We start from the raw sequence: 24,556 nt of genomic DNA, 5'->3' as shown, positions 1-24,556 counted from the left end.
TTATGAATGCACACAAAATAACAAACACGGAGGCTCCAGTTAACACGAGGACCACTTTATTTACCTTCTTTCAAAAACCTCCGCTCCACTCCAACGTGCCATCACTTCCGCTCTTAGCGCCTTCAAAATAAGAGCTCAAGGCATATACTGTATAACAGCGCATAAGAGGAACTTAACATCACAAAGAGGAAAGCCCATAAAAATAGGTTACAAAAGTTATTTAATAAGAAGCCAAAAAGTGCAAAAACAATAATGTTCGTGTTGGAGGAGTTGTGAATTAGGTACACCTGCAGTCTGCAGGTGTACCTAATGTTGTGGCCCTGCAGTCATTCACAACTCCTCCAACACGAACATTATTGTTTTTGCACTTTTTGGCTTCTTATGAAATAACTTTTTTAAATAGATTCAATCTTGCACCTGGAAAGTTTAAGTGTGGGCTTTAGTTGATATAACACTCCCATCAGGGGTTGCATTCTACGCCGGGGGTGCAGGAGGCGGGATTAATGCGAGCCTCAGCCAGTGCGTCTTTTGCAGCCGTTTTATGATCGCTCAGCACAAGAAATACGTTACACACATATAGTCGTTGACAAAATACACTGTACATTATATACCTCAGCTAACTAAACTATGGAAATGTATAATATGGTTCATATAGCAATACGGTCTCACTGCACAGCAGGCCAGCAGCTAGCCGAGTCCGCAATCCATGTTGAGGCACAACTGAGTGACGTGCCTCAACTGGCTGCTGTTCACCGCACCGTCTCTTCTCAGTATTTGAACGGCAAATGTGAAAATTCAGCGATTTTAAATAAAAATAATCTAAAACTGGTGAAGTTAAATGGAAAATAACTTTATAGTATAATCACTGGATACATATAACAATTTAATTAAAAAAAATTATTTTTAAATTTTTTTTCTTTCCATGATGGCAGGTGAGGCCCCGCCTCACCTGCCTCTAGTGACTGCACGTCACTGCTCTACACACCCTTGTTGATATCCATGCTGCTCTTTGTCATGTCCTTTTCTCGTTCCAAGTAAGTTCTCTTTATTCAGGCCATAGTTTGCAAGTTTTGTTATTTCCATAGTTCTGCCTTCGTGCGAATGTTTTATTTTCATAGCCAGGTTTTGTACCTCCGCTGTGAGCGCCGTTTGTTTGTTCCTTTTGAGTGTTAAAATTAAACATGTCCTTACCTTCACGTCGTGTCCGGTCAAGTCGCTTTGCACCACGGGAAAACAAACCACACCATAGTCCAAGTCTTGACAATAATTTGTAAGAACTGCTGGATAACCTCCCTTTAATAATCGGAGGACAAAAGCAGATTTCCAAACTGATGGAACGTCTTTGTTTTTAATTGAAAGATTAAAATTAATTGAAAGTGGCTGTGCCGTAAATTTCAGCTGCCAGCTTTAGAAAATAAGGCTCAACCGAGTCAGGCCCAGGAGGCTTTCTGTGGTCTAATGTTTTTCCCAATTAAAAGGAGCAACATTAAAAGGATCTTCAGAAAACATGGAGATTCTGTCCAATGATTCCCTATAGTTGTCCCTTTTAAGTCAAATGGAGAACCGGACGATCCAACTTAATTAGAATATGCTAATCAGATGCTTTCTTTTACATCTGTTGGGTTTCTCTGCCTGTTTTCCGTGGGCCCAAAAATCAATTGAAGAGCTTAACAGAAGCTTAAGCAGACAAGTGGAATAAGATTAGGTTAAATAGTAAATGTAATCCCCGCGTTGGGAAATCAAGCACACTCGTGTTTCCAGATGGCCTCGTCTTGCACTACCCTCAGTTCTCTGCGTGAACCGTGAGTAACTGGGCCAGCACCGCGTGTGCGGCGGATTCCTGACCTGTCGTTGATGCTCTTGGCGCTCTGCAGGAAGCGGGCGTGGTCGTTCTCCTTCAGTGTCTGGTCCGCTTGTGTGATGAGTACAGAGGACCTCTCGATGCACTGCTGGCAGTTGGAGATCTGCTGGGCCAGCTTGCGTAGCCTTTGCGCCTGCAGAGGGGCGACGGTTCCAGTGACAATTCTGACAACAGTCCGACACAGGGTTAGATATCGTGGGTTTTCTTTAACACTTTGTGACAGGAGATCGTAAGTTGCAGGAAATATCAACAATAAAAAGTCCCGAGACTATTCCAGTTCACATCCATGAGTGCTTTGGATAAAATAAAAATAAAGTCCAAGATATTTTTTTTAGAACTGGTCGGTTACTACAGTATATATCACACACAACCAGACATACTGCACCATAATATACCGTGGTGCAGTTCCGCGTTAGTTTGAATTACTTTCAGATTAATCACAGGGTTACTGTGGATTAATTTTGATTAATCACAAATACATGTGTCATTACTTGGTCCTTTGGTTTTGTTTTTCCTGAAGGCAACAGAAAGTTGGCTCGGGCGAGACGGGAATGTGAGTACATATTTTATTTAATATATCAAAAAAGAACAAACGAAAAGCGTGCACAATGGCGGAGGTACATAACTTGGCTAATGAAAACAAAACTTGCACATAGGCAGGAACTGTGAACAATGAAACAAAAACACTAACTGTGGCATTAATAAACAAAAACTTACTTGGCATGGACTATGAAGTGCGCAGAGGTAAACAGAGTGTGACAGGGGTATGAATCCGGATGTCGCCAGAAAGACAAACTGAAAACAATGAACTTAAATACTACAGACATGATTAGTGAAAACAGGTGTGTGACGTGACAGGGGAAAACGAATGGTTGCTATGGTGACAAAACAAACAAAAGTGCACAAAAAGTCCAAAACCAAAACCGAACATGACTAAAACAAAACATGATCACACAGACATGACAACATGTTATTTTTTAATCTATAATAATTGTGCTTTAGTTTGCAAGAACAAAAAGACTCAAGAAAGAATGGAATATAAATATGCACTAGATGTGTTCATTAAACCAGAGGTTCTTAACCTTTGTGACCTCAGGGCCCAACAAAACCACTACCAAGGGGCCCAGGGCCCACTCAAACGCCAACACTGAATTAGTAATCTTTTTTTATTTCATTTTTTATTAATCAATCCAACAAAATAATACACAATATAATACCATAATACAATTCCAATTCCAAAACCAAACCCGGTCCAGCAACATTCAGAATAGCAATCAACAGAGCAATTGAGAGCACACACAAACATGACACAAAACAATCCAAAAATATATCAACAACAGTATCAATATTAATAAGAATTCCAACATAGCAGTGATTAGAAATCCCTCATTGACATTATCATCACAGCCATTTATAAAAATAAAAATAAACAGTTTTTAAAAAACACTGAATTAGTCATCTTGATTTGAATTGTATTCAATAATTATATCTAAACTATTTACAGTTCAACGGGATAAACCTTGTCAAATGGTATTAAACCATCACAGAGATTATTCTCAAGGCTTAGGTCAGGCTGATTACAAAAATAGATAGTACCGTATTTTTCGGACTATAAGTCGCAGTTTTTTTCATAGTTTGGCCGGACTACAGTGCGATTCTTTATTATGCATTTTCGGCAGGTGAGACTTATACTCCGGTGCGACTTATACTCCGAAAAATACGGTAATCAATTATACTGCAAAAGAATGGACTCATAAAAAGTGATGAAAATTTAAATGACATAGAGATAGATACATTCTAAGTAAATTAATAATTGGTATTAATATAATCTGTTTCTTTAAAAAATGTAATAACATTTCAGTGCAAATGAAAATACAGTTTTACCACTTTAGTCAAAAAGTTTGCACTTAAGAAACTCCAGACTCATTCTGTTTGTTTGATATTGTCTTTACTGCCACAAGTGGTGGAATAGTGCATTACAACTGAGTACCACTGCAGCCCGAACAGACCACTGCTGAGATGCATATTTTGTGCGGCCCTCTGTGGGGCACTCGTGGCCCAAAAATTATTAAGAGACACTGGAATAAACAACTTAAACATCATTTTATGTCAACTGAAAAACTAAAATCTGTTTTCCGAAACAAATATTTATCCACATAATGTGGACCTTTTGTGTTGTTATTTGTTAATGTAGTATTTTAAAATGGAAGTGATTCAGTGAAAAAAACTCCATTCTACAGAGTAATATTTGATGTATTATGTATTATAATGATGGGTATCGTTTACATTTTAACTGATATGCCTGCCAAATCGGTACTTTTTAAACAGTTCATCCAAAGTTTTGTTAAAAACAATTACTACCTTATTTTTCGGACTATAAGTCGCAGTTTTTTTCATAGTTTGGCCGGGCTCCAGTGCGATTTATATATGTTTTTTTCCTTCTTTAGTATGTATTTTCGGCGACTTATACTCCAAAAAATACGGTATTTATCTGTAAGGAAATGTGGGGTATTCAAGTTGTAAGGACTAATAATTTAAAATATATAAACACAGCTATAACCAAGTAATACATTCAAAAATAAGAAATAAAATCCAAAACAAATGGTCACAATCATCACACTAAAACCAGCAACATTACGGGACATACTAAATAAAACCTACTTGCTTGTGTTATGTAATGTCGATGCTCACAATTTCGTGGTTTGCGAATGCACCTCGCTCACCGTGACCCTGATTGGACGATAATGAGGAAACGCAATGTTGTTCTTGTAAGCTAGCGCTGCAGCCACCGATGAGGCAAGCGCAGATACATTTTCCCGGTCTGATTACTACCGTTTACGTCATCACCCGTGTTTGTTTTGGTACCCATTCCTATATATTTTTTTGTCTTCAAATTTCATTATATGCTGTTAAGCCTCTTTCATACAGACTTGTTAGCGTCTGTAGCCTGTGACTACCGGATCAACATACACAACTTGGACAAACTGCCCGTAAAACGTCGCCAAAGTCTTTTTTATGGATTTTTTATTCTTGTGCTTAATATGGTTTATTTGGACTAAAATATTTGATCAGATGAATGATGATTTATTAACTCCCTGCTTGGCACTCAGCATCAAGGGTTGGAATTGGGGGTTGAATCACCAAAAATGATTCCCGAGCGCGGCCACCGCTGCTGCTCACTGCTCCCCTTACCTCCCAGGGGGTGGAAAAAGGGGATGGGTCAAATGCAGAGGGTAATCTCACCACACCTAGTGTGTGTGTGACTATCTGTGGTACTTTTTTTTTACTTTAATGATGCTTTGCTTTTGGCAGCTTTAGTAGTTTTAGAACAAATCAGTGGTAAAGTATGTTGATTTAAAACCTACTTGAACAGCATTGCAGTCTAAAACACCACATTTGTCAATATAAAGTTAAAGTTTAAAGGGGAACATTATCACCAGACCTATGTAAGCGTCAATATATACCGTGATGTTGCAGAAAAAAGACCATATATTTCTTTAACCGATTTCCGAACTCTAAATGGGTGAATTTTGGCGAATTAAACACCTTTTTAATATTCGCTCTCGGAGCGATGACGTTGTGACGTCACAACGGGAAGCAATCCACCATTTTCTCAAACACCGAGTCAAATCAGCTCTGTTATTTTCCGGTTTTTCGACTGTTTTTCGTACTTTGGAGACATCATGCCTCGTCGGTGTGTTGTCGGAGGGTGTAACAACACGAACAGGGACGGATTCAAGTTGCACCAGTGGCCCAAAGATGCGAAAGTGGCAAGAAATTGGACGTTTGTTCCGCACACTTTACCGACGAAAGCTATGCTACGACAGAGATGGCAAGAATGTGTGGATATCCTGCGACACTCAAAGCTGATGCATTTCCAACGATAAAATCAAAGAAATCTGCCGCCAGACCCCCATTGAATCTGCCTGAGTGTGTGAGCAATTCAGGGACAAAGGACCTCGGTAGCACGGCAAGCAATGGCGGCAGTTTGTTCCCGCAGACGAGCGAGCTAAACCCCCTGGATGTCTTGGCTCACACCGTCCCTTATGCCACCGAAGATGATCAAGAGAAGAATATCGACCCTAGCTTCCCTGGCCTGCTGACATCAACTCCAAAACTGGACAGATCAGCTTTTAGGAAAAGAGCGCGGATGAGGGTATGTCTACAGAATATATTAATTGATGAAAATTGGTCTGTCTGCACTCTCAAAGTGCATGTTGTTGCCAAATGTATTTCATATGCTGTAAACCTAGTTCAGAGTTGTTAGTTTCCTTTAATGCTAAACAAACACATACCAATCGTTGGTTAGAAGGCGATCGCCGAATTCGTCCTCGCTTTCTTCGAACTGTGCATGTTTGAACTGGGTCTTTCTGATGTCGTCCTGTGTGCCGTCATCTATCGACCACCCAAGTACCACAAAGACTTTATAACTGACTTTTCTGAATTTCTGGCTGAAATCCTGCCCAAATATGATCGTGTCCTTATTGTGGGTGATTTTAATATTCACACCTGCTGTCCAGATGAGCCGCTTTCCAGGAGCTTCCTGAATATAATCGACTCATTTAACTTTGTACAGTCTGTGTGTGGTTCTACACATGAACGCGGGCATACACTCGATTTAGTGCTCTCGTATGGTTTGTGTGTTTTTAATTTGGACATTTGCGACGCTGTGTTCTCTGATCACATGCCGATCCTGTTTGATATTGCCACGCAGTGTCCAGTTAAATTGTGCGCACCGCCCCAACGCTCTCGCATGTTTAATTCTTCGTCTCCTGCTCGGTTCTCCTCTATTTTTTTGACTCTTTGTGATGATAATTCTGCAGCATCTGTGTGTCTGAATACTGAAGAGTTGGTTTCTGGGTTCAACTCTATCTGTTCACAAACACTGGACACGATCGCGCCTTTCAAATGCCGCCGCGCTAAAGCCACGCCTCAACCCTGGTTGAATGACGTCACTCGGGCTGCCAGGCGCGTATGTAGAAGAGCAGAGAGAAAATGGAAAAAAGACAGGCTGCATGTGTCCTTTGCCATTTTTAAAGAAAGCCTGTTTTCCTTTCAGATGACTGTAAAAGCAGAAATGAATATATATCTATCTCAGATTATATCTTCTAACTGTAACAACCCCAGAGTTCTGTTTAAAACTATTAACACTGTCATTGATGCTCCCAAATCTGCTGGTTTTGATGCTTCTTTTGAATTCTGTGAAAATTGTCTCCATTTTTTCACTGACAAAATTGTGTCAACTAGAGCCAGTCTATCTCAGCCTTCATATGACCCTTCTGTTCCCCTGCATTTCTCTTCTGTTTTCCATCAGTTTGAGCCGGTGTCCTTTTCTTTTTTAAGTGACACAGTTAGTCATATGAAGCCCTCTGGTTCTCCTGCAGATGCCCTCCCACCTCGCCTGTTTAAGGAGGTACTTGCTACTATTGGATCAAGTGTCCTTAACATTATCAATAGTAGCCTCTCTTCTGGAATAGTTCCAGTAGAGTTTAAACATGCAGTGGTACGACCTCTACTTAAAAAACCCAGCCTCGACCCCTCTCTCCTCTCTAACTTCAGACCTATCTCTAATCTTCCATACATTTCCAAAATATTAGAGAAGGTTGTCTACAGTCAGTTGCTGCCCTTCTTAGAGGATAATGGTATCACTGAGCTGTTCCAGTCCGGTTTTAAAGCCCTCCACAGCACAGAGTCAGCGCTTCTAAAAGTTTTTAACGATATCCTCCTGTCCACTGATTCTGGTAAATATGTTGTCCTGGTGCTTTTAGATCTGTCTGCTGCGTTCGACACCGTCGACCACGCCACCTTAATCACTCGTCTTGAGAACTGTGTGGGCATTAAGGGCGCCGCCCTCAACTGGTTCCGGTCGTACCTAACCGACAGGAGTTTTTGTGTAAAAGTAGACAGTTTTATGTCGTCCACAGCTCCTTTACCACATGGGGTCCCCCAGGGTTCAATCCTTGCCCCAATTTTATTTGCGCTTTACCTTCTCCCCCTTGGTTCTATTTTTAGGAAGTACAGTATTGCATTTCATTTTTATGCCGATGATTGCCAGATTTATTTTCCCATGGCACAAAATAACACGGTTCAAAGTCTTATTGACTGCCTGCACGACATCAAAGTCTGGCTTTCAGCTAACTTCCTGAGCCTAAATGAAGACAAAACAGAAGTTATGTTGTTCGGTCCAAGTCGCTCTCCCTCCCCCAACGTTGACCTCGGCACTCTGACCCCGTATCTCAGCGACTCTGTCACAAACCTGGGGGTAAAGTTTGACTCAGATTTTAAATTCGAAAAACAAATCAGCAGCGTCGTTCAAAAAAGCTTTTATCAATTACGCCAAATAGCGAAAGTGAAACCGCTTTTATCAAGACATGATCTTGAGAAATTAATCCACGCTTTTATCTCGACTCGTCTTGATTACTGTAATGCCCTGTATGTTGGCATTAGCCAGGCCTCCCTCGCCCGCCTGCAGCTCGTACAGAACTCTGCTGCTCGTCTGCTAACACAGACCCGCAGACGTGAGCACATCACCCCTATTTTAGCGTCCCTTCACTGGCTCCCTGTGCGTTACCGAATACATTTTAAACTCCTTTTATTTGTTTTTAAATGTCTAAACAACCTCGCGCCAACCTATCTCTCCGACCTCCTTCAGCCTTACTGCCCCACCCGATCCTTAAGATCAGCCGATCAGCTGCTGTTGACGGTCCCTGACACAAGGCTGAAGCTTAGAGGTGACAGAGCTTTCGCCGTTGCTGCTCCCAAGCTCTGGAACGACCTACCCCTGAGTGTTAGACAAGCCTCCTCTCTTCCTGTTTTTAAATCTCTCTTAAAAACATACTTTTATTCCATGGCTTTTAACACTGAGTGATATCCATCCTGCAATGGCGCCCCATAATACACCTGCTGTGATCCTGTTTTTATGTTTTTATGTTTTTATTAATTCTATTTTAATTATTTATTTTTTATCATGTTCTGTTTGTGTTGTGTTGTGTTTGCTCGGTACTCGTTTTATCTTTTAACCTGCTCATTGTACAGCACTTTGGCTACCCCTGTGGTAAATTTTAAATGTGCTTTATAAATAAAGTTGATTTGATTTGATTTGATTCTCCCGTGTCGCTGGCTGTCGTGTCGTTTTCGTCGGTTTCGCTTGCATACGGTTCAAACCGATATGGCTCAATAGCTTCAGTTTCTTCTTCAATTACGTTTTCGCTACCTGCCTCCACACTACAACCATCCGTTTCAATACATGCGTAATCTGTTGAATCGCTTAAGCCGCTGAAATCCGAGTCTGAATCCGAGCTAATGTCGCTATAGCTTGCTGTTCTTTCCGCCATGTTTGTTTGTGTTGGCTTCACTATGTGACGTCACAGGAAAATGGACGGGTGTTTATAACGATGGTTAAAATCAGGCACTTTGAAGCTTTTTTGAGGGATATTGCGTGATGGGTAAAATTTTGAAAAAAACTTCGAAAAATATAATAAGCCACTGGGAACTGATTTTTAATGGTTTTAACCATTCTGAAATTGTGATAATGTTTTAAGTACCAATGATTGTCACACACACACTAGGTGTGGCGAAATGATTCTGTGCATTTGACCCATCACCCTTGATCACCCCCTGGGAGGTGAGGGGAACAGTGAACAGCAGCAGTGGCCGCGCCCGGGAATCATTGTTGTTGATTTAACCCCCAATTCCAACCCTTGATGCTGAGTGTCAAGCAGGGAGGTAATGCGTCCCATTTTTATAGTTTTTGGTATGACTCGGCCGGGGTTTGAACTCACAACCTACCGATCATAGGGCAGGCACTCTAACAACTAGGCCACTGAGTAGGTAACGACGTATCAAATAATCATACTTGCATATTATTTACGGATACAAAGTCTTCAAGGCAGAAGCGTATTAAGAAGTATCCAGTAACAAACGTGTTTGCATCTTTCAGCTTAATTCAGCGTCATAAGCTTTACTATCGTGGCCACTAGCTGCCGCCAAAAAACAATTACCACACTAAGTCCATTCCAGACAGTTAATGATAGTTTTGTGTTTTGCATTCTTGATATTGTTCTCTGTTTGAGTAATTTTCACTTGATCAAACCTTTTCGAACATTCGACTATACAAAAAAAAACTAAATGATGTATTATTCGCGCTGATACCGCATCAACCAAACACTCAAAGCTGCAATATCGGTATCGCATCAGAAGTAAAACCTCTGTATTTTACATCCTAATTAATTTGAACTTCCAATTTGTTTATCTTGGCACAAAAGCCGAGCATTGTGGGGAAAAAATAAAAATTTACAGAATAGTCGGGATCTCCGTAACCAAAATGCGTCCTTAAAATTCAGTGCACCCGTGCACCCCCCGCAGTTCAACTCCCCGTCACGATGTGCCGAGATTTTAAGAGACAGATTGAGGTCAGACTGAAATGAGGGCAAAGGACAGTTTGTCAGCAATTTGGCATGAACATTGTAATGTCAGTCCTTTCACCACGGTTAGACACGTTTAAACCCTGTTGATCCTTCCTGGCGCTCTATCGAATAAAGGAAAAAGTAGTTACTTTATTACGAGCTGAGACACCAGAAGCTTGTTGTGCCTGATGAAAGTCCCTTTGAAGGCATCAGGACAGGTTTGGAGTACACTCTCTGGAATGCATCGTTTCAAAAATAAACAGGCTGAGGGACAGGAAGTAAGGATGGCCGATATAGCACTAACGTCTATTTCGCAACATATATTGCGGCTTCCTATTGTAACGAGTTAATTCATAAAATAATATATCATACAAAAGTTTGGACACGCCTTCTCCTTATTCAATGTGTTTTCTTTATTTTCATGACTATTTACATTGTAGATTGTCACTGAAGGCATCAAAACTATGAATGAACACATGTGGAGTTATGTACTTAACAAAAAAAGGTGAAATAACGGAAAAAAATGTTTTCTATTCTAGTTTCTTCAAAATAGCCACCTTTTGCTCTGATTATTGCTTTGCACACTCTTGGCATTCTCTCCATGAGCTTCAAGCACACCTTTGAAGTGAAAACCATTTCAGGTGACTATCTCTTCAAGCTCATCGAGAGAATGCTAAGAGTGTGCAAAGCAGTAATCAGAGCAAAGGGTGGCTATTTTGAAGAAACTAGAATATAAAACATGTTTTCAGTTATTTCACCTTTTTTTGTTAAGTACGTAACTCCACATGTGTTCATTCATAGTTGTGATGCCTTCAGTGACAATCTACAATGTAAATAGTCACGAAAATAAAGAAAACCCATTGAATGAGAAGGTGTGTACTATACATAATATTTGTCATAGGGTTCCAAGTCATTTCCGGCTGAATAATTTCCTCAAAACCAATATTAGTCTACTTGATAATTTACTGTTAATAGCTGGCTACTTTTATTTGTAACATATTTTTTATCTACACTTATTAAAATGTAATAAAGATGTATTCTAGTTGTTTGGATACATGGATATATTTGGGTATCAATCCAATACCATCAGGTCGCGGGGGCAGCAGCCTAAGCAGAGAAGCCCAGCGGTGAGGGATGCCCTCAAGCTAAGGAAAGAGTCCTATCGGGTCCTTTTGGCTCATAGGACTACAGAGGCAGTGAACAGGTACAGACAGGCCAAGCCAAAAATTCGGACATTGGAGGAGTTTGGGGGAGCCCTGGAAAATGACTTCCAGATGGCTTCGAAGCAATTCTGGACAACCAGCACTGGGTGGTGTGCTGCTGACCTCAACTACGGATGTTGTCGATCGGTGGGGGGAATACTTCGAAGACCTCCTCAATCCCACCTACACATCTTCCAATCTGTGGTGGACTCTCTTATTTCTGGGGCTGAGGTAATCAAAAAGACCCCGGGGGTGGATGAGATCCGCCCGGAGTTCCTTAAGACTCTGGATGCTGTGGAGCTTTCTTGGTTGACAAGACTCTGCAACAATGCGTGGACATGGGGGGTGCTGACCTCTGGATTAACAGACCGGTATGCTGGTTCCTCTCTTTGAGAAGGGGAACCGAAGAGTGTGTTCCAACTATCGTGGGATGACCTTCCTCAGCCTTCCCGGTAAGGTCTATTCGAGTGTACTGGAGAGGAGGAACCTCGAATTTAGCAGGAGCAGTGTGGTTTTCGTCCTAGTCGTAGAACTAAAAATTAGTGTGTGCGGTTTATATACAGGTGGGCTCTGTAGTTCGGAAAATATAGTAGTTACAGAGGCAGTATTGGCCAGACGCCATACCATTGTTTATACTTGAGATTTATATATTAGATAAATATTTGCTTATTTCCTTGCATTACATACAACATGTAAAAGTAAAAACTACTATTGGCTCTTATTTACTAAGTTTCTAAACAATAACAAAAAAAAAATTTGTGACAGCATAAACATATCGATGTAATCACTGTAGTAAGGACCACTGACATATACTATATTTGGTATCATCATATACAAAACCCTAAACCAGTGAAGTTGGCACGTTGTGTAAATGGTAAATAAAAACAGAATACAATGATTTGCAAATCATTTTCAACTTAGATTCAATTGAATAGACTGGAAAGACAAGATACTTAATGTTATTTTTTTTTGCAAATAATCATTAACTTAGAATTTAATGGCAGCAACACATTGCAAAAAAGTTGTCACAGGGGCATTTGTACCACTGTGTTACATGGCCTTTCCTTTTAACAACACTCAGTAAACGTTTGGGAACTGAGGAGACCAATTTGTGAAGCTTTTCAAGTGGAATTCTTTCCCATTCTTGCTTGATGTACAGCTTAAGTTTTTCAACAGTCCGGGGGTCTCCGTTGTGGTATTTTAGGCTTCATATTGCCACACATTTCCAATGGGAGACAGGTCTGGACTACAGCCAGGCTAGTCTAGTACCTGCACTCTTTTACTACGAAGCCACGCTGATGTAACACGTGACTTGGCATTGTCTTGCCGAAATAAGCAGGGGCGTCCGTGATAACGTTGCTTGGATGGCAACGTATGTTGCTCCAAAACCTGTACGTACCTTTCAGCATTAATGGCGCCTTCACAGATGTGTAAGTTACCCATGTCTTGGGCACTAAAACACCCCCATAAATATAATTTTTCCAGTTCGAACGTTAAGTATCTTGTCTTTGCAGTCTATTCAATTGAATATACCGTATTTTTCGGAGTATAAGTCGCACCGGAGTATAAGTCGCACCGGCCGAAAATGCATAATAAAGAAGGAAAAAAACATATATAAGTCGCATTTTTTTGGGAAATTTATTTGATAAAACCCAACATCAAGAATAGACATTTGAAAGGCAATTTAAAATAAATAAAAAATAGTGAACAACAGGCTGAATAAGTGTACGTTATATGAGGCATAAATAACCAACTGAGAACGTGCCTGGTATGTTAACGTAACATATTATGGTAAGAGTCATTCAAATAACTATAACTTATAGAACATGCTATACGTTTACCAAACAATCTGTCACTCCTAATCGCTAAATCCCATGAAATCTTATACGTCTAGTCTCTTACGTGAATGAGCTGAATAATATTATTTGATATTTTACAGTAGTGTGTTAATAATTTCACACATAAGTCGCTCCCGAGTATAAGTCGCAACCCCCGGCCAAACTATGAAAAAAAACTGCGACTTATAGTCCGAAAAATACGGTAGGTTGAAATGGATGTGCAAATCATTGTATTCTGTTTTTTTTCACGATTTACACAACGTGCCAACCTCACTGGTTTTGGGGTTTGTATATTTGTTTTGACCCCCCCCCCCCCCCCCCCATCCCCCCTCCCCACCCTTGTTCACATTCAAGAGCTCTTTCTTAATGGTTCGCTATGCTATCCTGCTCCATTGTGTAGTGTAGCATGCTTAGCTATTCCTTTTCCTCCGGTGATAACGATACTTGTAGCCACTCGCGAAGACGCTGCGTTGCATTGTCGGTGTCAGATGTGCAAAATCACAGTTACAACGTGTGGTCAACATGCATTGTTATGATATAACGCTCGTATTAAAAGCTCTATTGTCGGCCACATTTATGTCATTCGTATCAAACATTGTCTATATCGCAAATGGGAAGGCAAAAAAATACTGCTTTCGACCAAAAACTGAGAGAAGTGTAGCAGCAGTTTATTGATCAATAGATGTGTAAAGAAAATAAAATCATAGGTCTCACCTTCCCCTCCTTGATTTTGCTCCCTATGATCTGCCTCCTCTGCTGGATGATGTCGATCAGAAGGTCGCACTCGTCCATGAGCTTGCCCTCCTGGCGGGACGCATTCACCTGCGAGGCAATGCAGAAAGTAACAGACCGCCGGTTGGATTCATCCTCCTCCGACAGTGTCAGACAGGGTTGACATTATGCGCTCGTCCGTCTCATCCTTGATTGACATCCAAATGCCAAAAGCGGACGTTGCACTCAGGGCTCGACGTCGGCAAATACCGCGTTCATCCTCCGGCCCGACAGAAAGGTCCGTAGTGTAGAGCAGTGGTTCTCAAATGGGGGTACGCGTACCCCTGGGGGTGCTTGAAGGTATGCCAAGGGGTACGTGAGATTTTTTTTAAATATTCTAAAAATAGCAACAATTCATAAATCCTTTGTAAATATAAATACAAATATTTTTTTCCAAATAGTTCAAGAAAGACCACTGCAAATTAGCAATATTTTGCACTTTTATAGAATTTAATAAATCATAAACTGATGACATAGTGCTGTATTTTACTTCTTTATCTCTTTTTTTCAACCAAAAATGCTTTGCTCTGATTAGGGGGTACTTGAATTAAAACAATTTTCACAGGGGGTACATCACTGAAAAAAGGTTGAGAACCACTGGTGTAGAGCAGTGGGGTTTTTTTGGGACGGCGTGGCACTGTTGGGAGAGTGGCCGTGCCAGCAACCTGAGGGTTCCTGGTTCGATTCCCCAGCTTCTACCGACCTAGTCACGTACGTGTGTCCTTGAAGCAAGACACTTCACCCTTGCTCCTGATGCATACTTGCCAACCTTGAGACCTCCAATTTTGGGAGGTGGGGGGTGGGAGTGTGGTCGGGGGTGGGGCAGGGCGTGGTTAAGGGCGTGGTTAAGAGGGGAGGAGTATATTGACAGCTAGAATTCACCAAGTCAAGTATTTCATATATATCCTGAAAATATGCAAACAAAACTGTGTTTAGATAATTGATACTTCAAACTTGCATAAATAAATATTAAGGAATATAACATAACTTGGCTTCTGAGAGCTTCAAAATGTAATGAATAAAATGCTAAAGTTGTTGATAAACAAGCAATTATTTTATTAATTAAATATGGTCATTTTAAATGAATTATTATGATAGTTTAAAATTAATTATTTCAAATATGTTTATTTTAATGTATAATTCTATGGCTGAATGTAATAAGGAGTCAGAAAAAATACAAATAAAAATACAATTAATTTTGATGTTTTTAGCAAAATATAGTAAACATTTATTTCGTTTTTGTTTTTTTTTAATTAATAAATATATTTATTTTTAGGTAACATAAACATAATAATACAATTTCTATCTAGTCTGGATGATTTAGTTCTTGTCACCCTGTTGTCCTCCCGTCGTGAAAAAAGGCTGTCCTCACTCAGGTCCACATGGAGCTGGAGGAGGCGTGGCCTCCAGCTCCGGCTAAAAAAATCGGGAGATTTTCGGGAGAATATTTGTCCCGGGAGGTTTTCGGGAGAGGCGCTGAATTTCGGGAATCTCCCGGAAAATTATGTCCTGATGGGTGGTGGTTAGGGCCTTGCATGGCAGCTCCCGCCATCAGTGTGTGAATGTGTGTGTGAATGGGTGAATGTGGAAATAGTGTCAAAGCGCTTTGAGTACCTTGAAGGTAGAAAAGCGCTATACAAGTATAACACTTTTTACCATTTCAACCTTTTTTGAGCCAAGGCACATTTTTTTCTTTGAAAAAATCCAGAGGCACACCCCCAGCAGAAATCATTACAAAATGAAACCTAGTAGACAATAAAAAGTTGTTGTCGCAATTGTTGGATATGACTTTAAACCATAAACAAGCATGCATCACTATAGCTCTTGTCTCAAAGTAGGTGTACTGTCACGACCTGTCACATCACGCCGTGACTTATTTGGAGTTTTTTGGTGTTTTCCTGTGTGTAATTTTTTAGTTCTTGTCTTGCGCTCCTATTTTGGTGGCTTTTCCTGTTTTGTTGGTATTTTCCTGTAGCAGTTTCATGTCTTCCTTTGAGCGCTATTCCCCACACCTGCTTTGTTTTCGCAATCAAGAACATTTAAGTTGTTGCTATCTTTTTTTGTGTGGACATTGTTGATTGTCATGTCATGTCACGTCTGCTCCACACTCTGTAAGTCTTTGCTGTCGTCCAGCATTCTGTTCTTGCTTACTTTGTAGCCAGTTCAGTTTTAGTTTTGTTTTGCATGGTCATCCCTAAGCTTCAATGCCTTTTTTTCGCGGCACTCGCCTTTTGTTTATTTTTGGTTTAAGGATTAGAAACGTTTTTACCTGCACACTGCCTCCCGCATATTGTGATCACGACAAACCATCTACAAAGCAATTAGCTACCTGCTGCCACCTACTGATATGGAAGAGTATTACACGGTTACTCTGCCGAGCTCTCGACAGCACAGACACTCAACAACGGCACATTTGCGGATTATAATTACTGGTTTGCAAAAATATATATTTAACCCAATTTGGTGAAATTACATAATCTCCCACGGCACACCAGACTGTATCTCACAGTGGTTGAAAAACACTGGTGTAGAAGTTGCTGATGCCCGCTAGACCGTGTGACAGAATGTTGCATGGGATAGGGATCATTTAAACCAGGTGTGTCTAACTCGTTTTAGATGGGGGGCCACATGGAGAAAAATCTACTCCCAAGTAAGCCGGACTGGTAAAATCACAGCATGATAACTTAAAAATAAAGACAACTTCAGATTGTTTTCTTTGTTTAAAAATAGAACAAGATAGAACACACTTTTATTTTTATTTTTTATTTTTTATTTTTATTTTTTTTATTTTATTTTATTTCATTTTTTTTTAAATCTTATTATTTATTTGTGTGTGGCGTCGCGCGGGTCTCACTTCCTGTTGGATGGGGTCCGTGCCCGTGTGGCCCGACCTTGCGCTGTGGGGTCTCTGTCGGTGACTTGGTGTGGTGGCGGCGCAGCCCCCGTGTCTGGTCTGGATGCTGTGTCCCGGTTGTTTGGGCGGTGGTGTGTTTGTGCGGGTTTGGGTTGGGGTGGGGGGCCTTTTGGTTGGGGGGGTTGTTGGTGTCTCTTGTTTGCGTGTTGGCGTTCGGGCTGACCGGCGGGCTGGCGCCGGCTGGTCTCCGTGGCCCTGGTGGCGTGTGGTTGCTGGTCGCAGTTTTTCTTTGATCGCTTTGATTTGATTGGCTGGTGCTGGCTGTCTGGGGTTATTGCGGCTGCTGTTTCTGCTGCCGTTTGTTTGTGGTGTGGGCGCCCGTGGCTGCTGGGTCTGGTGCAGGGGTGTGGCTGATGTTGTGACTGGTGGCAGCGCGCGCGCGTGATGGCTGTCGGGGCTGACGAACTGTGTATATGTATGTATATGTGTGTGTATGTATGTATGTTTATATATGTGTATGTGTACATATGTGTATGTATATGTATATATGTGTATGTGTGGGTATGTATACGTGTATGTGTGTATGTGTATGTGTATGTGTGTATGTATGTATGTATGTATATTTCTGGGGGTACGCTCTGGGCCTGCCTGTCAGACGGGGGTCGACGCCTCAGGCTACTGCATCCGAACTGCGTGTCTGGAGCTCCTGGGTCCCGCTGTCCATCCCTTCCGGGTGCCCGTCTTGGTTGGGGCCTGTTGGGCCTAGTCCCTGCGTCTATTGTGCTGCGAGTCGGCCAGTTGCTGGGGTAGTGACCTTGTTTGTCAGCATGTCTGTGATCTTCTTTTAATTCTTTTTTTAATTTTAATTAATTAATTTATTTATTTATTTATTTTTTTAAATATATTTTATTAATATTATTTTTTAATTTTTCCCCTCCCTCAGGGGGGGGGCTCGGCGGGGCGGTTGCTGGTTGTTCCATCTCCATCGTTGGGGTCCCTGCGGGTGGGGTGGGTGGTTCCCGTGGCCCTGTGCCTGGGTGGTCCTGCGGCGGCCGGTTTGGGTGGGGTGGCCGGGGGCTGGCCTCGCCGCGCTCTCCGGGGGTGGGGGGTGGGCTCGTGGGGGCCCGGTTGCCGGTGGGGCGGGGGCGGTCTTCCCGTCCGGTTGCGGGGAGTCTCTGGGTCCCTCGGGCGGGGCGTCTCGCCTTTCTGCCCGTGTGGGGTGTGGTCTCTCGCTGGCTTGGGGTCTGGCTGTCCCCTGCTTTTCTCGTGCCCTGTCCTCTGCCGGGTGCGTCTGTCTGCGGCCTGCTGCTGGCCCTTGTGGGCGGTACGGTGGGTCGGGCTCTGGGGTTCCTGTCGCTGGCCGGCTTGGCTGCGTGGGGGCGGTTGTCCCTGGTTCCCTGGGCACCACGCCTCCTGTTTGTGGGTTGGGCTCTCGGGGGTGATGGGGCCGTGCTCTGGCTCCCACGCACTCTGGGAGTCGAATGTATTGTACATGCAAATTCACATATGCTCACATACGTACATAGGTACCTACGCTCCCACATACATACACAAATACAGTACATATTTACCTACCTAATGTTCGTACATCCACACGCACATTCAATATACAAACATACACATACACATACTGTACATATACATTCACTGTACAAACACATATACACATTCTGTACATATACATTCATTGTACAAACACATATACACATTCTGTACATATACAAGTACATATGCATACTTACACTCATGCACATAATCACGTTTCATCAAACATATATTAACGTTGTTGCCCTAGGGTAAACTGGGTGTAACACATGGCACACTGACAAAGCTTAACCTATTGTGACTATAACAATCTACAAGGTTAATGTAGGTTGCTTCTCTTTCTCCCCCTCCATTTTTCTGCATTCTTTCGTATCTCAAGTTATCATTACGTATATGTATTGTTGCATTTAAACAACTGTATTGTTGATAATAAAGGTAAATTATTGGTATTGTTCATTATCAATAGCGCTATTTCTATTGGTATTTGTATTGATCCATTTGTAGTGTAATAATGCTCATTGTCATTTCTGTATTATTATTTTTTTTTTCGCTAACTGCTTATTTGCTATTACTTTTACCATCATATTTGTACATGTCATATTTGCTGATGTTGCTCTATTGTTGTTGTTGTTGTTGTTTGCTGTTGTTGTTTTTGTCTCTCTGTCTAATCCCCCTCTTGTCCCCACAATTTCCCCCTCTGTCTTCTTTTTTTTTCTCTTTCTATCCCCTCCTGCTCCGGCCCGGCTGCACTAAATGATAATATAAATACATTTAATAAAGTCAAATACAAATAAGGCAACAAGAGAAGTATCCTACACTTCTCTTTTGTAAAGTAAATCTGAACAGCCGACATGGGCATCTACATCAACTATATGATTTGCCTGAGAAGCTGGACAGGACATTAAAAAAAAAAAAAAAAAAAAAAAAAAAAAAAAAAAAAAAAAAAAAAAAAATAGAACAAGCACATTCTGAAATTGTACAAATCATAATGTTGTTGGGTTTTTTTTTTACACTTACATGTTGCGGTTAATAGTATATATACTTTATTTGTCCTCATTTATATTTTCTGAATATATTATGTAATAATGTTCATCTGTCAACTCATTGGTGTTCATTTTCAGAATGTAACATGGGCTAAGGATCATTTAAACCAGGGGTGTCAAACTCATTTTAGATGGGGGGGCCACATGGAGAAAAATCTACTCCGAAGTAAGCCGGACTGGTAAAATCACGGCACGATAACTTAAAAATAAAGACAACTTCAGATTGTTTTCTTTGTTTAAAAATAGAACAAGCACATTCTGAAATTGTACAAATCCTAATGTTGTTGGGGGTTTTTTTTACATTTACATGTTGCGGTTAATAGTACTCTATTTTTATTTGTCGACATTTATATTTTCGGAATAAATTATGTGATAATGTTCATCAGTTAACTCATTGGTGTTAATTTTGAATCTATCAAGATACAACAATTATATCAAAATCTAATTACAGGATGTTATTTATGTAGTTTGCTCAATTTCCTTGACTGGTGCACTAACAACATGTGGTTTATTTTGTACATATGTAGCATCATCTACAAAGATACAAAACATTGCTATTGCTACTAGTCCGATAATGGCTTTTTTGCCGATATCCAATATTACGATATTGTCCAACTCTTAATTACCGATTCCGATATCAACCGATACCGATATATACGGTCGTGGAATTAACACATTATTATGCCTAATTTTGTTGTGATGCCCCGCTGGATGCATTAAACAATGTAACAAGGTTTTCCAAAATAAATCAACTCAAGTTATGGCAAAAAAAATGCCAACATGGCACTGCCATATTTATTATTGAAGTCACAAAGTGCATTCTTTTTTTTTAACATGCCTCGAAACAGCAGCTTGGAATTTGGGACATGCTCTCCCTGAGAGAGCATGAGGAGGTTGAGGTGGGGGGCGGGGGGTAGGGGGTAGGGGGTAGCAGGGGGTTTGTATTGTAGCGTCCCGGAAGAGTTAGTGCTGCAAGGGGTTCTGGGTATTTGTTCTGTTGTGTTTATGTTGTGTTACGGTGCGGATGTTCTCCCGAAATGTGTTTGTCATTCTTGTTTGGTGTGGGTTCACAGTGTGGTGCATATTTGTAACAGTGTTAAAGTTGTTTATACGGCCACCCTCAGTATGACCTGTATAGCTGTTGACCAAGTATGCTTTGCATTCACTTGTGTTGTGAAAAGCCGTAGATATTATGTGACTGGGCCGGCATGCAAAGGCGGTGCCTTTAAGGTTTATTGGCGCTCTGTACATCGCCCTACGTCCGTGTACACAGCGGCGTTTTAAAAAGTCATAAATTTTACTTTTTGAAACCGATACCAATAATTTTGAAACCGATACCGATAATTTCCGATATTACATTTTAAAGCATTTATCAGCCGATAATATCGGCAGTCCGATATTATCGGACATCTCTAATTGCTACATATAGTGGACACATTTAGAACAGCTGTTTTTTTCATTCAAAAATTTCAGGTTGATTTTTATACTTAGCTAACTCATCTCGCGGGCCGAATAAAACCTGTTCACGGGCCTGATCCGGCCCTCGGGCCGTACGTTTGACACCCCTGATTTAAACACAGAAACAACCATTTTGAAAAGCAGATGAAATGAGTTTAGGGAGAAATAATAAAGCAGCTGAGATAGGCTCCAGCACCCCCCCCCCCGCGACCCCAAAAGGGACAAGCAGTAGAAAATTGATGGAAAATGGATGGAATATAGTCAGTGCGGTGGACTTCCTGGTCGACCCTTTCATGCCACTTCCCACCCGCATCAAAGCACACACTCCCAACACAATGCATTGTGCATGGACTCTCCTTTAGCTATTTTAGGAGTCCGAAGTGTGTGAAGAATAATGCATGATTTTTTTATTTATTATTGCCTCTTGTTTTGTACATCATTTATTCATGGCTGTTTTTCTTTTTTTAGTCCAATTTCAAATTCCTGCCTCATCACAAAAAAAAAATGTCTGCAGCTCATCACTGAGCACACACACACTCACACACACACACACACACATTATAGTATCTTGATTAAGCACAATACTAACTCCTCGCTATTTCTAAAGGCCACATCAAGGCAAAGATGCCGCTCTCCATTAACTGGAAAGAGATGCTGCCTCAGTTTGAGCCCCCGGGCGTTGCTTTATTTAAGAGCGTCTTAGCGGGCCAGTGGAATGTCAGCAAAGTTGCCCTGTTTTTTTCCGCTGTTGGCTCTCTGCATATGAAACCATAACGTGATGGCAAACCCCTCAGTGAGCAAGGGGTTAAGGAAATGTTCCATGAGTAATCAAGATTTTAGTTATACGTTTAAATCAGGGCCGTCAAATTTAACTCATTAACCTAAATGATTAATCACAAAACATTATTGAATTAATCACATATAATGCACATTTTAGTTATACATTTAAATCAGGGCTGTCAAAATTAACGCATTAACTCATATGATTAATCGTAAAACATTATTGAATTAATCACGAATAATGCACATTTTAGTTATACATTTAAAATAGGGCTATCAAATTTAATGCATTAATTCATACGATTAATCACAAAACCCTATTGATTTAATCGTATGTAATTCATATTTTAGCTATACATTTAAATCAGGGCTGTCATATTAACGCATTAACTCAAATGATTTTTTAGAAAACATTATTGAATTAATCACACATAGTGCACATTTTAGTGATAGATTTAAATCAGGGCTGTCAAATGTATCGCATTAACTCGTGTGATTAATCGTAAAACATAATTTAATCAATCACATATAATGCACATTTTAGTAACAGATTTAAATCAGGGGTGTAATTTAATTAATCACATATAATGCACATTTTAGTAAAACATTTAAATTAGGGCCATCAAATTTAATGCATTAATTCATACGATTATTCAGAAATTATTATTGAATTAATTATACATAATGCACATTTTAGTTGTATATTTAAATCAGGGCTGTCACATTTAACGCATTAACTCAAATGATTAATCGTAAAACATTGAATTAATCACGTATATTGCACATTTTAGTTATACATTTAAATTAGGGCTATCAAATTTAACGCATTAATTCATACGATTAATCACAAAACCCTATTGAATTAATTGTATGAAATTCACATTTTAGCTATACATTTAAAACAGGGCTGTCAATTTTAACGCATTAACTCAAATTATTTTTTACAAAACATTATTGAATTAATCACATATAATGCACATTTTAGTAACAGATTTAAATCAGGGCGGTCAAATTGATCGCATTAACTCGTATGATTAATCGTAAAACATAATTGAATTAATCACGAATAATGCACATTTTAGTTATACATTTAAATTAGGGCTATCAAATTTAATGCATTAATTCATACGATTAATCACAAAATATTATTGAATTAATTATACATAATGCGCATTTTAGTTATACATTTAAATCAGGGCTGCCAAATTTAACGCATTAACTCAAATGATTAATCGTAAAACATTGAATTAATCACGTATAATTCACATTTTAGTTGTACATATAAATCAGGGCTGTCAAATTTAACACATTAACTCACAAATTAAAAAAATTATTAGGTTAATTATGTATAATGCACATTTTAGGTTTACCTTTAAATCAGTGCTATAAAATTTTGCGCATTAACTCATACGATTAATTTTAAAACATTGAATTGATCATATATAATGAACATTTTAATTATACATTTCAATCAGGGCTGTCAAATGTAACGCATGAACTCATGTGATTAATCACAAAAAATATTGACGCATCATTCATGTATAAAGACAGATTAATCACGCAAAATATTTGGACCGCACATTCACCTTAACCTAATACATATTTTAAATGACTGCGATTAATCGCTGTTAATCAAAACTCAGAAATGTGATTAATCTGATTAAAAAAAGGAATTGTATGATAGCACAAAATTAGAATAGGTCTGTCAAATTTATCCAGTTAACTCTTGTGATTAATCACAAAAAATGATCACAAATATGAGTAAGGAAACTTCTACTGGTGTGCTAGCCGGATAATTTTGCTTCAAAATACACCCCACCGGTATTTAAAATAATATTGTTAGCATGTTTTGAGCGAATAAATGATGTTTATTATATAAAGGGACGGCGTGGCGCAGTGGAAGAGTGGCCGTGCGCGACCCGAGGGTCCCTGGTTCAATCCCCACCTAGTACCAACCTCGTCATGTCCGTTGTGTCCTGAGCAAGACACTTCACCCTTGCTCCTGATGGGTGCTGGTAGCGCCTTGCATGGCAGCTCCCTCCATCAGTGTGTGAATGTGTGTGTGAATGGGTAAATGTGGAAGTAGTGTCAAAGCGCTTTGAGTACCTTGAAGGTAGAAAAGCGCTATACAAGTACAACCCAACCCATTATTTCATGTAAAACATGACATTCTGACAATAAATGTGCATTTGCGTAGAAATATTATTATTATTAATTAAAATTATGAAAGCCAGTCATTTGCAGCGATTACTATGATTAATATTAATAAAAATGTCATTGACAACGCCTAACATCTAAAGTAGATCTAAAGTAGATCTAAAGTAGATCTAAAGTATATCTAAAAGTAGATGTAGTTCATTCAAGTAGAACACGACATTCTGACAATAAACTTGCATTTGTGTAGAAAGTTAACGTCAATTTAAATTACGCAAGCAAGTCATTTACTATAATAATTTGTGTTATTAATCTGATTAAAATATTATCTTTTTGACAGCACCAACTTAAACATTATTTAGTTGGGGTATCAAAAAAAAAATGCAATTTTCAAACGAATCTCGATTCTTACCTGTAACGTTTCCTAATCGATTAAAAAAGTAATAATAATTAAAAAAAAAAAAAAATGTATATATATACATATATATATATATATATACACATATATATGTATATATATGTATATATATATACACATATATATGTATATATACGTATATATGTATATATATATATATATGTGTATGTATATATACGTATACATGTATACAAATGTATACATCTGTATATATGTATACGTATACA

General features: G+C 39.7%; 1 protein-coding gene across 3 annotated transcripts in view; it reads right to left on the bottom strand.

The window, feature by feature from the left end:
* Window positions 1-24,556, bottom strand: part of LOC133622361 (E3 ubiquitin-protein ligase Midline-1-like) — a 121,794-nt gene that overhangs the window by 16,186 nt on the left and 81,052 nt on the right. For all 3 annotated transcript variants that reach the window (XM_061985007.1, XM_061985008.1, XM_061985006.1), the window contains exons 4-5: window positions 14,021-14,128; window positions 1,846-1,994 (exon numbers count right to left, since the gene is read on the bottom strand). In XM_061985007.1, the coding sequence (XP_061840991.1) occupies window positions 1,846-1,994; window positions 14,021-14,128 (257 nt within the window). The remainder of the gene's footprint in view (window positions 1-1,845; window positions 1,995-14,020; window positions 14,129-24,556) is intronic.

This window comes from Nerophis lumbriciformis, linkage group LG23 (assembly GCF_033978685.3).
Source record: "Nerophis lumbriciformis linkage group LG23, RoL_Nlum_v2.1, whole genome shotgun sequence".
Taxonomy (NCBI): Eukaryota; Metazoa; Chordata; class Actinopteri; order Syngnathiformes; family Syngnathidae; genus Nerophis; species Nerophis lumbriciformis.
The sequence above is the reverse complement of the archived record's forward strand: the minus strand, read 5'-3'. Positions and strand labels throughout refer to the sequence as shown.